This window comes from Hypanus sabinus, chromosome 5 (assembly GCF_030144855.1).
Source record: "Hypanus sabinus isolate sHypSab1 chromosome 5, sHypSab1.hap1, whole genome shotgun sequence".
Taxonomy (NCBI): Eukaryota; Metazoa; Chordata; class Chondrichthyes; order Myliobatiformes; family Dasyatidae; genus Hypanus; species Hypanus sabinus.
Genome location: NC_082710.1, coordinates 62575063 through 62589537, shown reverse-complemented (window position 1 = coordinate 62589537; position 14475 = coordinate 62575063). Strand labels below are relative to the sequence as shown.

General features: G+C 42.6%; 1 protein-coding gene across 1 annotated transcript in view; it reads right to left on the bottom strand.

Annotated features, from left to right (window-relative positions):
* Positions 1-14475, bottom strand: part of tmod1 (tropomodulin 1) — an 89019-nt gene that overhangs the window by 51671 nt on the left and 22873 nt on the right. The window contains exon 2 of the mRNA XM_059970027.1: positions 5476-5654. Within this exon, the coding sequence (XP_059826010.1) occupies positions 5476-5601 (126 nt within the window). The 5' untranslated portion in view covers positions 5602-5654. The remainder of the gene's footprint in view (positions 1-5475; positions 5655-14475) is intronic.

Below are 14475 nucleotides of genomic sequence, written 5' to 3'. Positions count from 1 at the left end.
AGAGAAGGTGCTTGGTGATATGATCCCTGATTCCCCAATCTGTGTTCCGGTCTCACTGATGTAGGTGAGGCTGCACTTCAAGCATTGGATGCAATAAATGACAGCGATGGGTTTCCATGTGAAGTGCTGCCTTACCTGGAAGGACTGTTCAGGGCCCTGAATGGAAATGAGGGAGGAGGTGTAGCAGGATAAGTGTCTGGAGGGGGGTTGGAGGGCAGAGGTGAGCAGGCAAGGAAGTCATGGACACAGCAATATTAATTGATCTGGTAATTTTTAACTATATGTGTTACCAAATCTGGCTGTTTTGGTCAATTCCTGGTGTGCTTGATTCCTTCCTGCAGGTAAACTGACTCTGTCTTGTGTGGGAGAAAAATAATTAATATCAAACAGGGCCTGTAGTGAAGCCTTTGTAGCCCTGCTGATCATAACTGCAAATGGCGAGGGAGAGCTGTAATAAAGAACGTTCTCTACAAGCTGCAGGGGATGAATTTTGAAACATCGTGGGTCACACACCGTTGCTGGCCAAGAGTTAAAGCTTTCATTGAAAGAAACACCACAGGAGGGGAGAGGGAGAACAGGAGGGAAATGCACTTGTTATTCTAAACTACCAACCTCACACAGACTCAGATACTATCAGTTTGGATTAGTTAAAATCAAGGCTTGATTCTCTTCACTGAACTACCAAATAAATGGGAAATCACTGACAGAACTTCACCCATGGTAATGTTTATACTACTATGTGGAATATGCGTCTTTAATCATGAAGAATAATATTTATGCAATTATATGCATTTGTCCACTAATAAATTGCCTTAACTTGCAAGGAATGTCAGGAGCAGGAATAAGCATCAATCTTATCCCACTTATGCAAAATATTCATCACAAATATGGGGCCAAAGGGTTCAACTTGTAGAGAATCAATACTGAAATACTGTGTTTCCTCTTTTTGTGCAAATTCTTTCCCCCAATGCTCAGTACATAGTCCAAAAGCAACAACATACTTGTCTTTTTATGTTTTGTTCAACTGTAAATCACGCACTCATAGCCACTGAATTACCAATATGTAATATATTAGATTTTCTTCTGGTTGTACAGTATGTTACATGAGATAGCCACAGTAAATCAGCAGTACATTTACTGTTTGCCTGACGTTAAATTATGAAGACTCTTTTACTTCTTTCCAAACAGTGCTCATGTAGTGGCGATGATCACTTCAGCAACTGCATTCGACTCAGCTTGGAGATGTGTAGCTCAGTCAGAGTTATTCTGCCGTTGCAGGTGCGTCTGGTTTCTACTGCTTACTGACATTGACGACTGCCAGCAGAGTAGCTTAATGAAATGGCGGAAGAAGTAGACTGCTCTTGTGAAAAATAGTTGCAGCCAAAGTAAATCGAAGAAAATATCAAAGGTGCTGAGATACATCCTGGGGTGTGCTGGGACACATCCTGGGGTCATCAGGCGTTTCAACATCAGACACTCTCGTCCAGTCAGCTCAGCCAGGGTTGAGCTGTCCCTGGCTTGTGTCCCGGCAGCATTGCTCAACAGGTCACACCTCTTGATCCATAGCCATCTGGAGGCTTGTTCTGTGATGGTCCTGATGGCACTGTTCTTTGCAGCTCCTGTAATGCCAAGGAGAGAGTAGGTTTGTATAGCAAGCGGCCAGCAAAGCCTCTACACTCCACCTCTATAGGCACCCCTGTCTCTGGCATTCGTTTACAAGACAGCATTACTGGAAACCTGAAAAACACTGTGGAGAGTCAACATTTCAGGTGTGGGACCCTTCATCAGGATTGGAAAACAAGCTAGTTTGCAGTAGCAGAGAAGATGAGAGAAGAATGGGTGGATCAAAGAGAATATCTCTGATAAATTGAGAGCAAATGAACTAATAGCAATGAGAATTGGATTGTGCTTCCTTGTCCATGAAATGTGCTGCTAATTGCAAGGCTGTGAGACTTGCCCAGGAAGGCAGAATATACAAGTAGGAAACATAAACTAAGCCAAAGAACGAAAGGCTCAAATGGCTCATTCTGAAAGAAAGAATGGGAGAATTCAACATCAAGTCCTGCAGGCTGCAAAACGCCCAGATGGAAGACATGACTTTGTTCCTCACAGGCAAGTGTAGGTATTTATGTTGTAACCAAACATTTCCAGTGCAATGTCTCCAGACAATATATATTTAAATGCCAGAACGTTAACGGTTTGCTAGCATTACGAAAATTTTCTTGAGGCACATTTGTCAGTCACTGAGCATTCTACAGACTCAGAGTATTATCAGTGATAACTTCACCACAGTGCTGTCTTTCTAATCTGTCTCAAGGCACTTACATCATACAACTGTTGGACTTCTAAATATGGGTGTTTTAATGATAACGACAAGATAGTGGATAGTTGGATAGAGCAGTGAGTCATGGAAAGGGTTAACTTTGGGAAAGATTCCACACATAAATGGGGCTAGAATTTTAAGCACCTGATATTACCATTCTGTGAAAGCTCATTCAATAACAAACTCCTAGTTTGATAAGACTCTGAATGGGGTTAATTGTGAATGGCATGATATTTATATTTCCAGTACTGCACAATGGGGGATAAAGAAATGAAGCAGACGCATTTGCAGTTTTCCCAAGAGCCCGAGACACAATGTCCAAGAACATCACTGCACAACTATCACACGTCCACATTCATTGATTTCACGGCTTTTCCTTGAAATTTTAATAAAGAACAATACTTAGAACTTTGCAATTTAACCTGCTTCCTGCACCCAACAGACTGGACAGTAAGGAGACAAAAAATAAGGCATGTTGGCTCCCTTTTCATCCAGTTATTCTTAGTTTGAAATAAATCTTTTCTAAGAAGGAGAACCACTCAATATGACTTCAACAACACCATGCTGGGAGACAATGTTTACATGAGGGTTTTTTAAACTTAGCAGAACATATACAAAATATGAAATAATTGTGGAACATCTGCATCTGGGAAAATAATTCTCAACTATAAGCAAGTACTAGAAATAGCACTAAAAATTTGTGTGCTGCTATAAATCAGTTCCTGACACGGACCTAGATCTGAGCAGTAAGCTCAATGCCACTTCTGTTATCAGAGTCCATCTTCTGGAGACCAGACACTGACAGGTAAACGTGGAAATCAGCAAGTTATTCTTCAGGTTGCTCCGGGACTACACCTTGCTAATGGCGATGACTTGAAACTGGCAGCTCAAGTCAAACGAGGCAATGTAACTCTTCTTTGGTGTCTTCTTCTGCAATATGCAAAGTCATGGTTTGGCATCTGCATCACTCCAACACTTATGTCAAGCCAGGAGGTGAATCACGGTCAATGAGGAACACAGAGAGCAGCACCAGGAACATCTACACATGAGATTCCAGCCTGTGAAGCTACGGTACACCAATACAACAGCAAAAGCATGATTAGACCTCAGAAGTAAATTCCACAAGAGGAAGGAGAGCGACTGCCCTTGATATCAAAGTAGTGCTGACAATGTGGGGCATCAAGGAGCCCAGGTGAAACTGGTGAGAGTAAAAAGTGAAAGTACTCCATTAGCTGAAATCAGAGCTTGCTAAATGGAAGCAGGTATTAAAGGCCACTTACTCTAGACCTGGCAATTACTGCAGGTGCTCCTCAGGAAGTATCTGGTAGCAACAACCTTGTACTCAACATCAGTATGACCAAAGAGCTGATTGTAGACTTCAGGAACGGTAAGACAAGGGAACGCATACCAATCCTCATAAGAGGGATCAGAAGTAGAGAGCGCAAGCAATTTCAAGTTCCTGGGTGTCGATATCTCTGAGGACCTAACCTGGACACAACATATTGATCCAGCTATAAAGAAGGCAAGACAACGGGTATATTTCATTTAGAGTTTGAGGAGAATTGGTTTGTCAACTAAAACACATGAAAACTTCTACAGATGTACCATGGAGCGTATTCTGACTGGCTGCATCACCCTGTAATGGGATGGGGGGGGGGGGTTGCTAGAGCACAAGATTCAGATTCAGATTCAGTTTATTGTCATTTAGAAACCACAAATGCAATGCAGTTAAAAAATGAGACAACGTTCCTCCAGAATGATATCACAAAAGCATATGACAAAACAGACTACACCAGAAAATCCACGTGACATTTGGCAATCCCCAATCCAGAGACCGGAGAGGCTGCTGCATATTAATATCGCGCTACCGTCTTAGCGCGTTCCCCGGAAAGGAGCTCCAAATCCACCAGACAAAAACAAGACCAAAAACTAAAGCTACAAGACCTGCACAAAACCACATAGTTACAACATATAGTTACAACAGTGCAAACAATAGCATAATTGATAAAAAAAAACAGCAGCGGACTCCGAGTCCGTTAAACCTCCGAGCCAACGACCATCCCCTCCGGCACAGCTTCTCCGAGCACCATCCTCTGCTGAGCGTATTAAGACGGCCCCGCCAACGGCCATCGGCAACGCAACCCTGAGGCCTGTTCTTCCCAGCAGAGTCCCAGACCTCACAGCAGCAGCAGCAACGAAGAAGGTCTTCCTGGAGATTTCCTGATGTTCCTCTGTGCTCCCGCGTCCATTTTCAATCGATTATGATTGCGCACGGCACCCCACTTCACAAATAACAGATAGTCAGCTCCTGAGTGGCCACTGCAATCTGCGTTGCGCTGCCATCTTGGAAATCTTGGAAAGATCGAAGTAAATTGCCGAAACTTGCAAAATTAGTCAGCTCCATCATGGGTAGCAGCCTCTGTAGTATCCAAGACATCTTCAAGGAACGGGGCCTTAGGAAGGTAGCGTCCTTCATCAAGGTCCCCCACCACTCAGGATGTGCCAGCCACTCATTTGTTATAGCTATAGAAATACAGCAAACTTTTCAACCAAGCTCGTCTGCTTCGGCTTTTAAAATATTACAGCTTCAAATGTGTCAATATTCCATTTATGGGCAAGAAGGTCAACTCAAAAGTCAGCCATGTCCCTGCATCTGATAAGATATACCTCAGAATTTTCAGAAAATGGAGTAAAGATAGAACAATTCTTCATTTTGTACTTGAAGAAAGCTACAGAAATAGCAGACTCAAAGTTGTGTACAACTTTGTCTAATAATTATTCAAAGTAACATTTAAATTAAGACTTCAGGCCTGTTATTCCGGTATCTATTCAGGAATGACTAATACAAGACAATCCTGGTTGCTTATACTGGGAGTGCAGGGGTCATGCATAATCAACAATGATCTCGAGACAATACATCATGAATTTCAATTTGTTTCACTTCCAACTGAATTCATGAAGCAGCGCTTTACAGATTGAGGCTAAAATTCATAAAAGTAACAGATGTTTAGTTGAAGAGATGTTTGGAAAAGAAGAAAGTGAAATGAGAATTGGCCTAGGTGGGCAGACAGTTGAGTTGCAAGGCTTTGCGACAATTTGTACTGTAAGCAGCAAATTATTTTAAGGAAATTATAAGCAATAACAATACATACATCAGGATCTAATTCGTCCAACTCATCTTCCAACTGTTGTATTTCCTCGACTGACAACTGTCGGAGGAGATCATCTTCATCAATATCTCTATACTTTTCTAGTTCTTTTTTAAACGGTGTAGACATGTTAAATCAACCTTTTCTTGCACTCCTTTGCAATACCTCAGTGTACCTGTAATCTGAACAAACAAAAGGATCATTAGAATCAAGATGTCACTTAAAATGATGGGGTATTTTATTAGGAAGTACAATTTGTAACATCAGCATAAAACAAGATAGATTTCTTTACTTGAATATTAACATACAGATTCCAGTTCATATTTTATTTCAATTAAACATATCTATCTGCTTAACTTTCACATAAGCCCAGGGGGAAATTAGATAAACATCAGACAGAGCCAGGCACAGCAATCTGGCACACGGTTTGTTTGGCTTTATTTTGTGCTATTCAGTTTAAAAAACATATTCTGTGCTGTACATTGCTGGAAGGGGAGCTAATGTCACCAATGCCAAGGCAACAGGCACTTGGTCCTTGGGGAATATTAAGACTGATTGCAAAAGCATGAGAGTTAAGGAGTGAAGAAACAGGAGTGACGTAGTGAGATAAGAAGATGAGTGAGAGAAACTTGGCATTGACAGAGAAAGAGGGAAAAAATGGAATTAAAATGTTAAATGAAAACATGACCTTTTAGAAGTCTCTAATAAGTTGACAAATGCTTGGAATGCTATGTTCATCCCATTCTGGGCCAGAAAGAAAGAAAGGCATGACATTAAAAAATCATTATGAAAGGAGACTTAAAGAGCTAATCACTATGCTTAAATTCCTTTGACATTCAATAAGGAAGTTAACACAAAATATAATTTCAAGCAACCTCTGGAATTTTGCAATTTACTGCACATCTCTTTATCCTCTGAAGCTGTTGACAATTTACATGTTAATAAATACTGTGAATTACCAACACCCCATTGGGCCAGCTTTCCAGGAATAGCCATTGGCTGGCCGTGTCATATTTATAGCCGCATTACTGTTGTCCCCACAACCATTGTCCTTGCCGAGTTCCCGTCGGATCTAAGCAGCTGGCTCAAGTGGCAACCATGGGGGAGGGGGAGAGGGTGTCACTGGCCTTACTGGTACTGAAAACCATGTGACCAGGCTTAGCACATGTTGGTGTCAATTTTGAAAGCATCCTCCCAAGTTATCCAATTTTATTGGGTTAAACTACTATTGTTAGCAGTTTGATATATTAGGTTTAACCCAAACACTGACAAGCAGCTGTAGAAGAGAAAGATAGCAAATGTGTAACAGTGAGCAGATAGCGGAGCAACAGGTCGTGCTGCTGTCCTGTGGCTCCTATGACCCAAGCTGGATCCTGATCCCCAGTGATGTCTTCGTGGTTTGCACGTTCTCCATGTGACTGCATGGGTTTCCCCAGCCCCTTCCATTACCTCCTGAATATATGAGAGCTGGTAATTGACGACTGCCATTAATCATCAAAGGGAAGACACTGTTGCCACACAATGTTCCATTCAGTTAACCTTTACCATATTAGCTGCCCTGATAGAAAGATTTATGCACAGAAACACCTTTGACCACCACATGGAATGTCCTTCAGGCTCTGCAAGGGTTGGAGAACTGTCTGCCTCTGTGTGTGATGGGGTGGGAAAGGGCCTGTTTTGACGATGTTTTGATGTTGTTGCTTGTACTGTTTTAATGAACATTATGGGCATGCTATCCTGGTGCCAGAATGTTTGTGGCCTGCCCCCAGCACATCCTTAGGTACTTTGGTCGTTAACACAAATGATGTGTTTCACTGTATACAATAACTGATTCTAAATCTGAATATAATGACACAAAAATCAAATCAATTCAACCATACAGGGACATAGCCAAACAAAACAGCATTCCTCTGGGGCAAAAGAGCAAAACATGCATAGCACATTCAAAATAGCAAATTAAAAAATAACTACACCAAAAAAAAACATATACCTGTATAGTCCAAGACCTTGAGCAACATGTCCTGCAAATTGATGCTATACTTCCCAGCAATTTGACCTTCCATTCTACCAATCAAATACTGGAGGCCAGCCCCCAACTGAGCACATGTGCCATGCTACAATGCCGCTAGTGTCTCCTCACCTGGACTAATGCAGCAGGCAAGCCCATGGCTTAAGGCCTAGTACTAGCAGCACCCATGCCACCTGTCTCGCTGCCAAGCAAGGGAGACCGGCCTGCAGCACCCTACATTATTAATATCCAACAGTGTCTCGTGGTCACAAGAGAAAAGAAGACAATCATCCATAGTTACTCTGCACGCCACATTCGTGCACCACCTCTGATGCCTTTGAGTAGCAGGCAGCAACACGGTCTGCTCCTCCCAACCCAAATTGGCTTCTCCAACCCACTGCCCAGCTCCTTCGACACCCCAGCTGGCTACTCCAGTCAACGAGCTGCTTACTAATGCGGTAGACCTGCTGTACCCAAAGTTCTTGGAGTCCAGTATCGTCTGAGATGGTTTCCTGAGCAGACAGTTAAAACCAGGGTGCCTCATCTCAGAACTAACCAGCAAACACCAAGAGCTCATTTAGCTAGCGGTGAGAGTGATCTACCCTAGGAGGTCCTTCCTGCATGGGCAGAGTCTCATTCCCAGTGTGTACTGCACTGAGCACATGCTGGTCTTCCATTTCCTGCACTGGAGTGTGCAGGAGGGGCTGGGGAAGAATGCAAGGGTCCTTTTCAAAGCTCACTCTGAGTAACAGAGCACTGTTTAATCCATGCACAGTTCCAAGATCCAGACTGGGACAAACATCACCAACTGTTGAAATATCATCAGCTTGAGGAAAGACATACATTGGTATACACAAAACCTGCCTGTCTTCCAGCATAATGGGATATTCATAAGTAAATGCTGCTGCCTAGTGCATTTCAGAATGCAGGAGTACATGCTAAGGGATGCAGAATGCAGCCAACACAAAGGTTTAGGAGGAAGGATTGCAAGTCACCATTGATCTCTGAGGGATTGGGTCCCATGCAACAGCCTCTCAAAGATTTGATGGGTGTCTTGGAGCTTTATACTGATCTGATGACTCTATGAATGTTTTGATTTGATAATACTATGAATGTAAAGGAAGACATATGCACATTATATGTTTGCTGTATATATTTTTAGAAATGAAATTTATTTTTGAAATAAAGAATATATTTGGCAGGCTCAATTACTTTCTTCTATGCGGTAAATCTCAGAGTTGAGCCAATATACTTTAAAAAGTAGTATTTAACTGCTTCCAGCAAAGATTTGCCAGGGTAATAACTTTAAGATATAAACATGTACTCATTATGTAGTTCAGGCTACTGCAAAGCAGTAACAAATAGTTCTAACAACTTCAAGGACAAGAGGTCCTCTGGAGATAAACTCAAAAACAAGAGAACGGCAAATCAAGTGGCAGTGTTTAGTGTTCTGAAAATGCTGCAGTTGCTGAAATTTCTGTCATGTTGAACATTATAAAATCAATACACAATTTAATGATACACAAATGGTGAAAAGTTGTTCTGGATTGCGGACAGCAATTCTCTCTGGCAGTGATGATTCACTCCAACGATAAAATGTCATTTCTTAATGACAAAATTTCAGTGATCACAACATCACTATAGGTAGTGAGAATCTAAAAAATATACTATTGGGGAAAGAGAAGAGATTAATTCTGTATTAAACAAAAAAAAAACTGGGGTCAATTATTCCAAGAAGTTGGAGTTTTTTGGTGGGCAAAATATTCAAAACAAAATAGGAGTGTTGCAAGCATTACTAAAAATGGAATAGTTTGATGTGGCAACTATAAAAGTCGGATTTGAATTGATCTTAGCACTTAATATTTGCAGCTGCAAAGTTTTCAAAAGAGGAATGCAGCAAAGATAGTGCCAGTAATGTTCAGAGAAATTCTATTCAATGCTAGAATAAAATCATTGCATTTTAGGTTTATTAAAACTGAAATCACATTAGCAGACTAAAGAAACTGAAAGCAAAGTGACACAATACTTGAACCTGGATTCATAACAACAAGGAAATGCAACAGAGCAGGTCAGCATGTACGTCCCAACTGCTCAACAGATGACGCCATTGCCACCACCCTCCACCTGGCCCTAACCCACCTGGACAAAAAAGACACATACGTTCAGATGCTGTTCATAGACTTCAGTTCAGCATTCAACACAATCATCCCTCAGAAACTGATTGGAAAGCTGAGCCTACTGGGCCTGAATACCTCCCTCTGCAACTGGATCCTAGGCTTCCTGACTGGGAGACCTCAGTCAGTCCGGATCGAGAGCAGCATCTCCAACACCATCACACTGAGCACGGGGGCTTCCCAGGGTTGTGTGCTCAGTCCACTGCTGTTCACTCTGCTGACCCACGACTGTGCTGCAACACACAGCTCGAACCATATCATCAAGTTCGCCGATGACACGACCGTGGTGGGTCTCATCAGCAAGAACGACGAGTCAGCTTACAGAGAGGAGGTGCAGCGGCTAACGGACTGGTGCAGAGCCCACAACCTGTCTCTCAATGTGAACAAAACAAAAGAGATGGTTGTTGACTTCAGGAGGGCACGGACCGACCACTCCCTGCTGAACATCGACGGTTCCTCAGTAGAGATCGTAAAGAGCACCAAATTTCTTGGTGTTCACCTGACGGAGAATCTCACCTGGTCCCTCAACACCAGCTCCATAGCAAAGAAAGCCCAGCAGCTTCTCTGCTTCCTGCGAAGGCTGAGGAAAGTCCATCCCCACCCACCATCCTCATCACAATCTACAGGGGTTGTATTGAGAGCATCCTGAGCAACTGCATCACTGCCTGGTTCGGAAATTGCACCATCTCGGATCACAAGACCCTGCAGCGGATAGTGAGGTCAGCTGAGAAGATCATCGGGGTCAGTCTTCCCGCCATCACGGACATTTACACTACATGCTGCATCCGCAAAGGAAACAGCATTATGGAAGGACCCCATGCGACCCTCATATAATCTCTTCTCCCTTCTGCCGTCTGGGAAGAGGCTCCGAAGCATTCAGGCTCTCACGACCAGACTATCTAACAGTTTCTTCCCTCAAGCTATCAGACTCCTCAATACCCGAAGCCCTACTGTCCTGTTTATTATTTATTGTAATGCCTGCACTGTTTTTGTGCACTTTATGCAGTCCTGTGTAGGTCTGTAGTTTAGTGTAGCTTTCTCTGTGTTTTTTTTTATTACGTAGTTCAGCCTAGTTTTTGTACTGTATCATGTAACACCATGGTCCTGAAAAACGTTGTCTCATTTTTACTATGTACTGTACCAGCAGTTATGGTCGAAATGACAATAAAAGTGACTTGACTTTGAGTAGTGGTTAATGCAACACTATTACAGATCAGAGCACCAAAATTCAGAGTTCAATCCCAACCTACCCTTGAATGCATGGGTTTTCTCTGGGGGGGGGGGGTGCTCAGGTTTCCTCACACTGCCCAAAGATGTACCGGTCAATAAGTTAGTCATTGTAAATTTCCGGGTGATTAGGCTAGGGTTAAATCAGGGGTTGCTGGGCAATGAGACTCAAGGGGCCAGAAGGGTCTGCTCCGTGCTGTATCGCTGAATAACTAAAAACAAAAGCTTGTAAGAGAGCACTGGTCTTCAAGTGTAGAACAATAAAGGGTTGCTCTAATCCTTCAGAAAAGTTGTCTGGAATAAAGGAATAGCTCTGCAACATACCTGCACTATTTTCATTAAAAGTCAATGAGCCCTGAGTCAATGGTGGAAATCCTGACAAAAATAATATGGTTGCAGCCTTACACCCATTTCCAGGACTTGCACAAAAACTTACTTCTGACATGCAGGTATAGTAGTGAAGAGGTGTGGCAACTTTAGAGTATAGGGTATTACAACACTATTAAGTTTCTTGGGTGAGTGTAAACAATTTCATCTACTTGTCGAAGAAGAGGAGAGCTATTCTCCGTGAGGTCTTACAATGTTTATCCCCCAGTCATCATCATTAAAAACAGATTAGCTGATTTTCATCACATTGTTGATCATGGACCTTTATGTACATTTGCCACCACATTTCTTAATTTACATCAATAACAATGCTTCCAAGGTGAATCAATGACTCAAAGATCATCGCAAAAATCACATTTGTGATTGCTTCCTCCAAACCGAAAGCAGCCTCACTAATTTAGTTCTTTTAAATGAAATGGACTAATGACCTGATGTGAAAATAGAAAAACAATCAAAAACAATAAAAAATCGCTCAAGCAAAAACAGAAGACAATGAACAGTTTACGATTAAAGGTGAAGGATGGATTAAAGGGATTTGGGTACAATGTGAGTGAGTCGATGGCTAATGGAGCAAGACACACGAAGTGCTGGAGGAACTCAGCAAGTCAGGCAGCATCTATGGACAGCAATAAATAAGCTATTAGTGCATTTTTGGGGTTAGCGCTTATCACAAATAACTTCAGCAACTAACTTCAGCCATCAAACTTTATATCTGAATATGGGCTGTAGATTAAATTTAGAATGCAGCTCTGAACATTGGGTTCCTAAGCGCCATGAATCAGTTAATGGAAAGTCCAGACAATGCTGATGCATTGTAAATATGGAATTGTCCTTTGATCTTTAGCACATAAAATGCCATGTAGTGTTGGGTTGAGCAGGATTCTTCTTCTGAAAGGGGTCTCAGCATGATGCCTACTGTGTCTCATTTTGTCAAATAAAGAAACTACTTCATGTACTTCTCTCTAGTGATTTTGTTCATGCAACACCATAAACAATCTTTCAAGCTGAGACCCTATTGAACATCAAAAAGGAAGGGGGAAGAAACCAGAGTAAGAAAGTGGGCAGAAGGGAAGGTGTTACGAGTTGTAAGTCCAGAAACCAATTTATAGAAAACATACAGGAGACGGGCTACTTGTCTACTTAGCCTTATTTTCTTTTTTTTTTGTGAGGCAATCACATATGACATGGAGGCATAATAGCATATGCCATTCACATACTTCCTACATATGACCCACATCGAACTGTGTGGAAAAAACAAAAAATGATGAATCAAACAATGATATTACTGAAATATTACTGGTATATTAAACACACTACACTCCTCCCTGCTTAGCTATAAACTCCAACTCAAAATGAAATGCAACTCAACTCAAACATGTAGCATATTGCTCTCTATCCAATATGTGTGTATATATATGTATACACACAATAATCTATATAATACAACTACTATATAGACATCCCCAGCATAGTAAATATTAAATTGTCTCAATCAAGCCTAAAGATTTAATCACCGTGCAGAATTTCCTAACTCTTGTGGGATAATGTCTTTCCTGACCGGGAAGTCACTCTGCTTGGCAGGTGAGACTTGTGGCTGTGAAACAATCTCAGGTTCTGGAGCCTCCCCCGTGGAGTTTCTAGAAGTTGACTCTGGGACTACGGGAAGTGGTTCTGACAGCTCCAGGCACCTTTCTTCTCTAACAATTGACTCTGGTCTCCTCAACTGACCAGTGTGTCATCTCCAGATGACATCAGACACAATCTCCACTGTCTAGGAGAGTGGTCTAGTTCTGTCTTTAATCTTTCCAAGTACCCACTTTTGATCATTTCTGTAGTCCTTCATCAGGACTGCTTGTCCAGGAGTGAAACATCAAACCTCCTTGTTTGAGGAGCCCTCAATTTTTCTCAGCTGTTTGTCCTGCATAGTCCGTCTGGAATTGGGTTTGAGGAGATCCAAGCACGAGTGCAAGGGACAACCCAGGAACAGCATAGTTGGTGAGTTGTTGGTTGCAGAGTGTGCTGCATTGCAATTTACAAGGAGGCAATTGGTGAGCTTCTGATTCAGTGTCGGTGTAGTGTTTTCTGCTGATATTGCTTGCAATGTGTTCTTTGGACTCTGAACAAACCTTTCTGCCAAGCTATCTGTAGCTGGATGGTACAGTGAAGATGTAATATGTCTTATTCCATCCATTTTCAGGAATAGCAGAAACTGTTCTGCCACAAGCTGTGGTCCACTGTCCCTGACGAAGTGTTCTGGAACACCAGTCCTTGAGAAGAGGCTTCACAACACATCAACAGTGAGCGAGGCTGTAGTGGAGGATATTGGAAAAACCTCCAGCCACTCTGTATTTCATCCACTAATACAAAAGAATTTGTATCTATGAAAGGTCTGACAAAATCCACATGAATCCTCTGCCAGGGCAAAGCAGGCCATTCCCAGGGATGGAGAGGCACTGCTCTTGGCATCTTCTGGACACGTTGGCATCCCGTACGGTGCATGGCGAGTTGCTCAATCTGTTGATCTATCCCAGGCCACCAGACAAAGCTTCAAGCCAACACTTTAATTTTAACTACACTTAGATAACTGGCTTGTAGCACCTCCAGCTCTTCTGTCATCATCTGGAATAGGATCCCGTTGCCACCTCCAACGGGATCTCACTACCAAGCACATCTTTCCCTCCCCCTCCCTTTCTGCTTTCCGCAGGGATCGCTCTTTATACGAATCCCTTGTCCACTCGACCCCCTATCCCTTCCCACCGATCTCCCTCCTGGCACTTATCCTTGTAAGCAGAACAAGTGCTACACCTGCCCTTACACTTCCTCCCTCACCACCATTCAGGGCCCCAGACAGTCCTTCCAGGTGAGGCAACATTTCACCTGTGAGTCGGCTGGTGTGGTATACTGGGTCCGGCGCTCCTGTTGCGGCCGTTTATATATTGGTGAGACCCAACGCAGACTGGGAGACCATTTCGCTGAACAGCTACGCTCGGTCCGCCAGAAAAAGCAGGATCTCCCAGTGGCCACACATTTTAATTCCACATCCCATTCCCATTCTGATATGTCTATCTATGGCCTCCTCTACTGTCAAAATGAAGCCACACTCAGGTTGGAGGAGCAACACCTTAAATACCATCTGGGTAGCCTCCAACCTGATGGTATAAACATTGATTTCTCTAACTTCCGTTAATGCCCCTCTTTCCCTTCTTA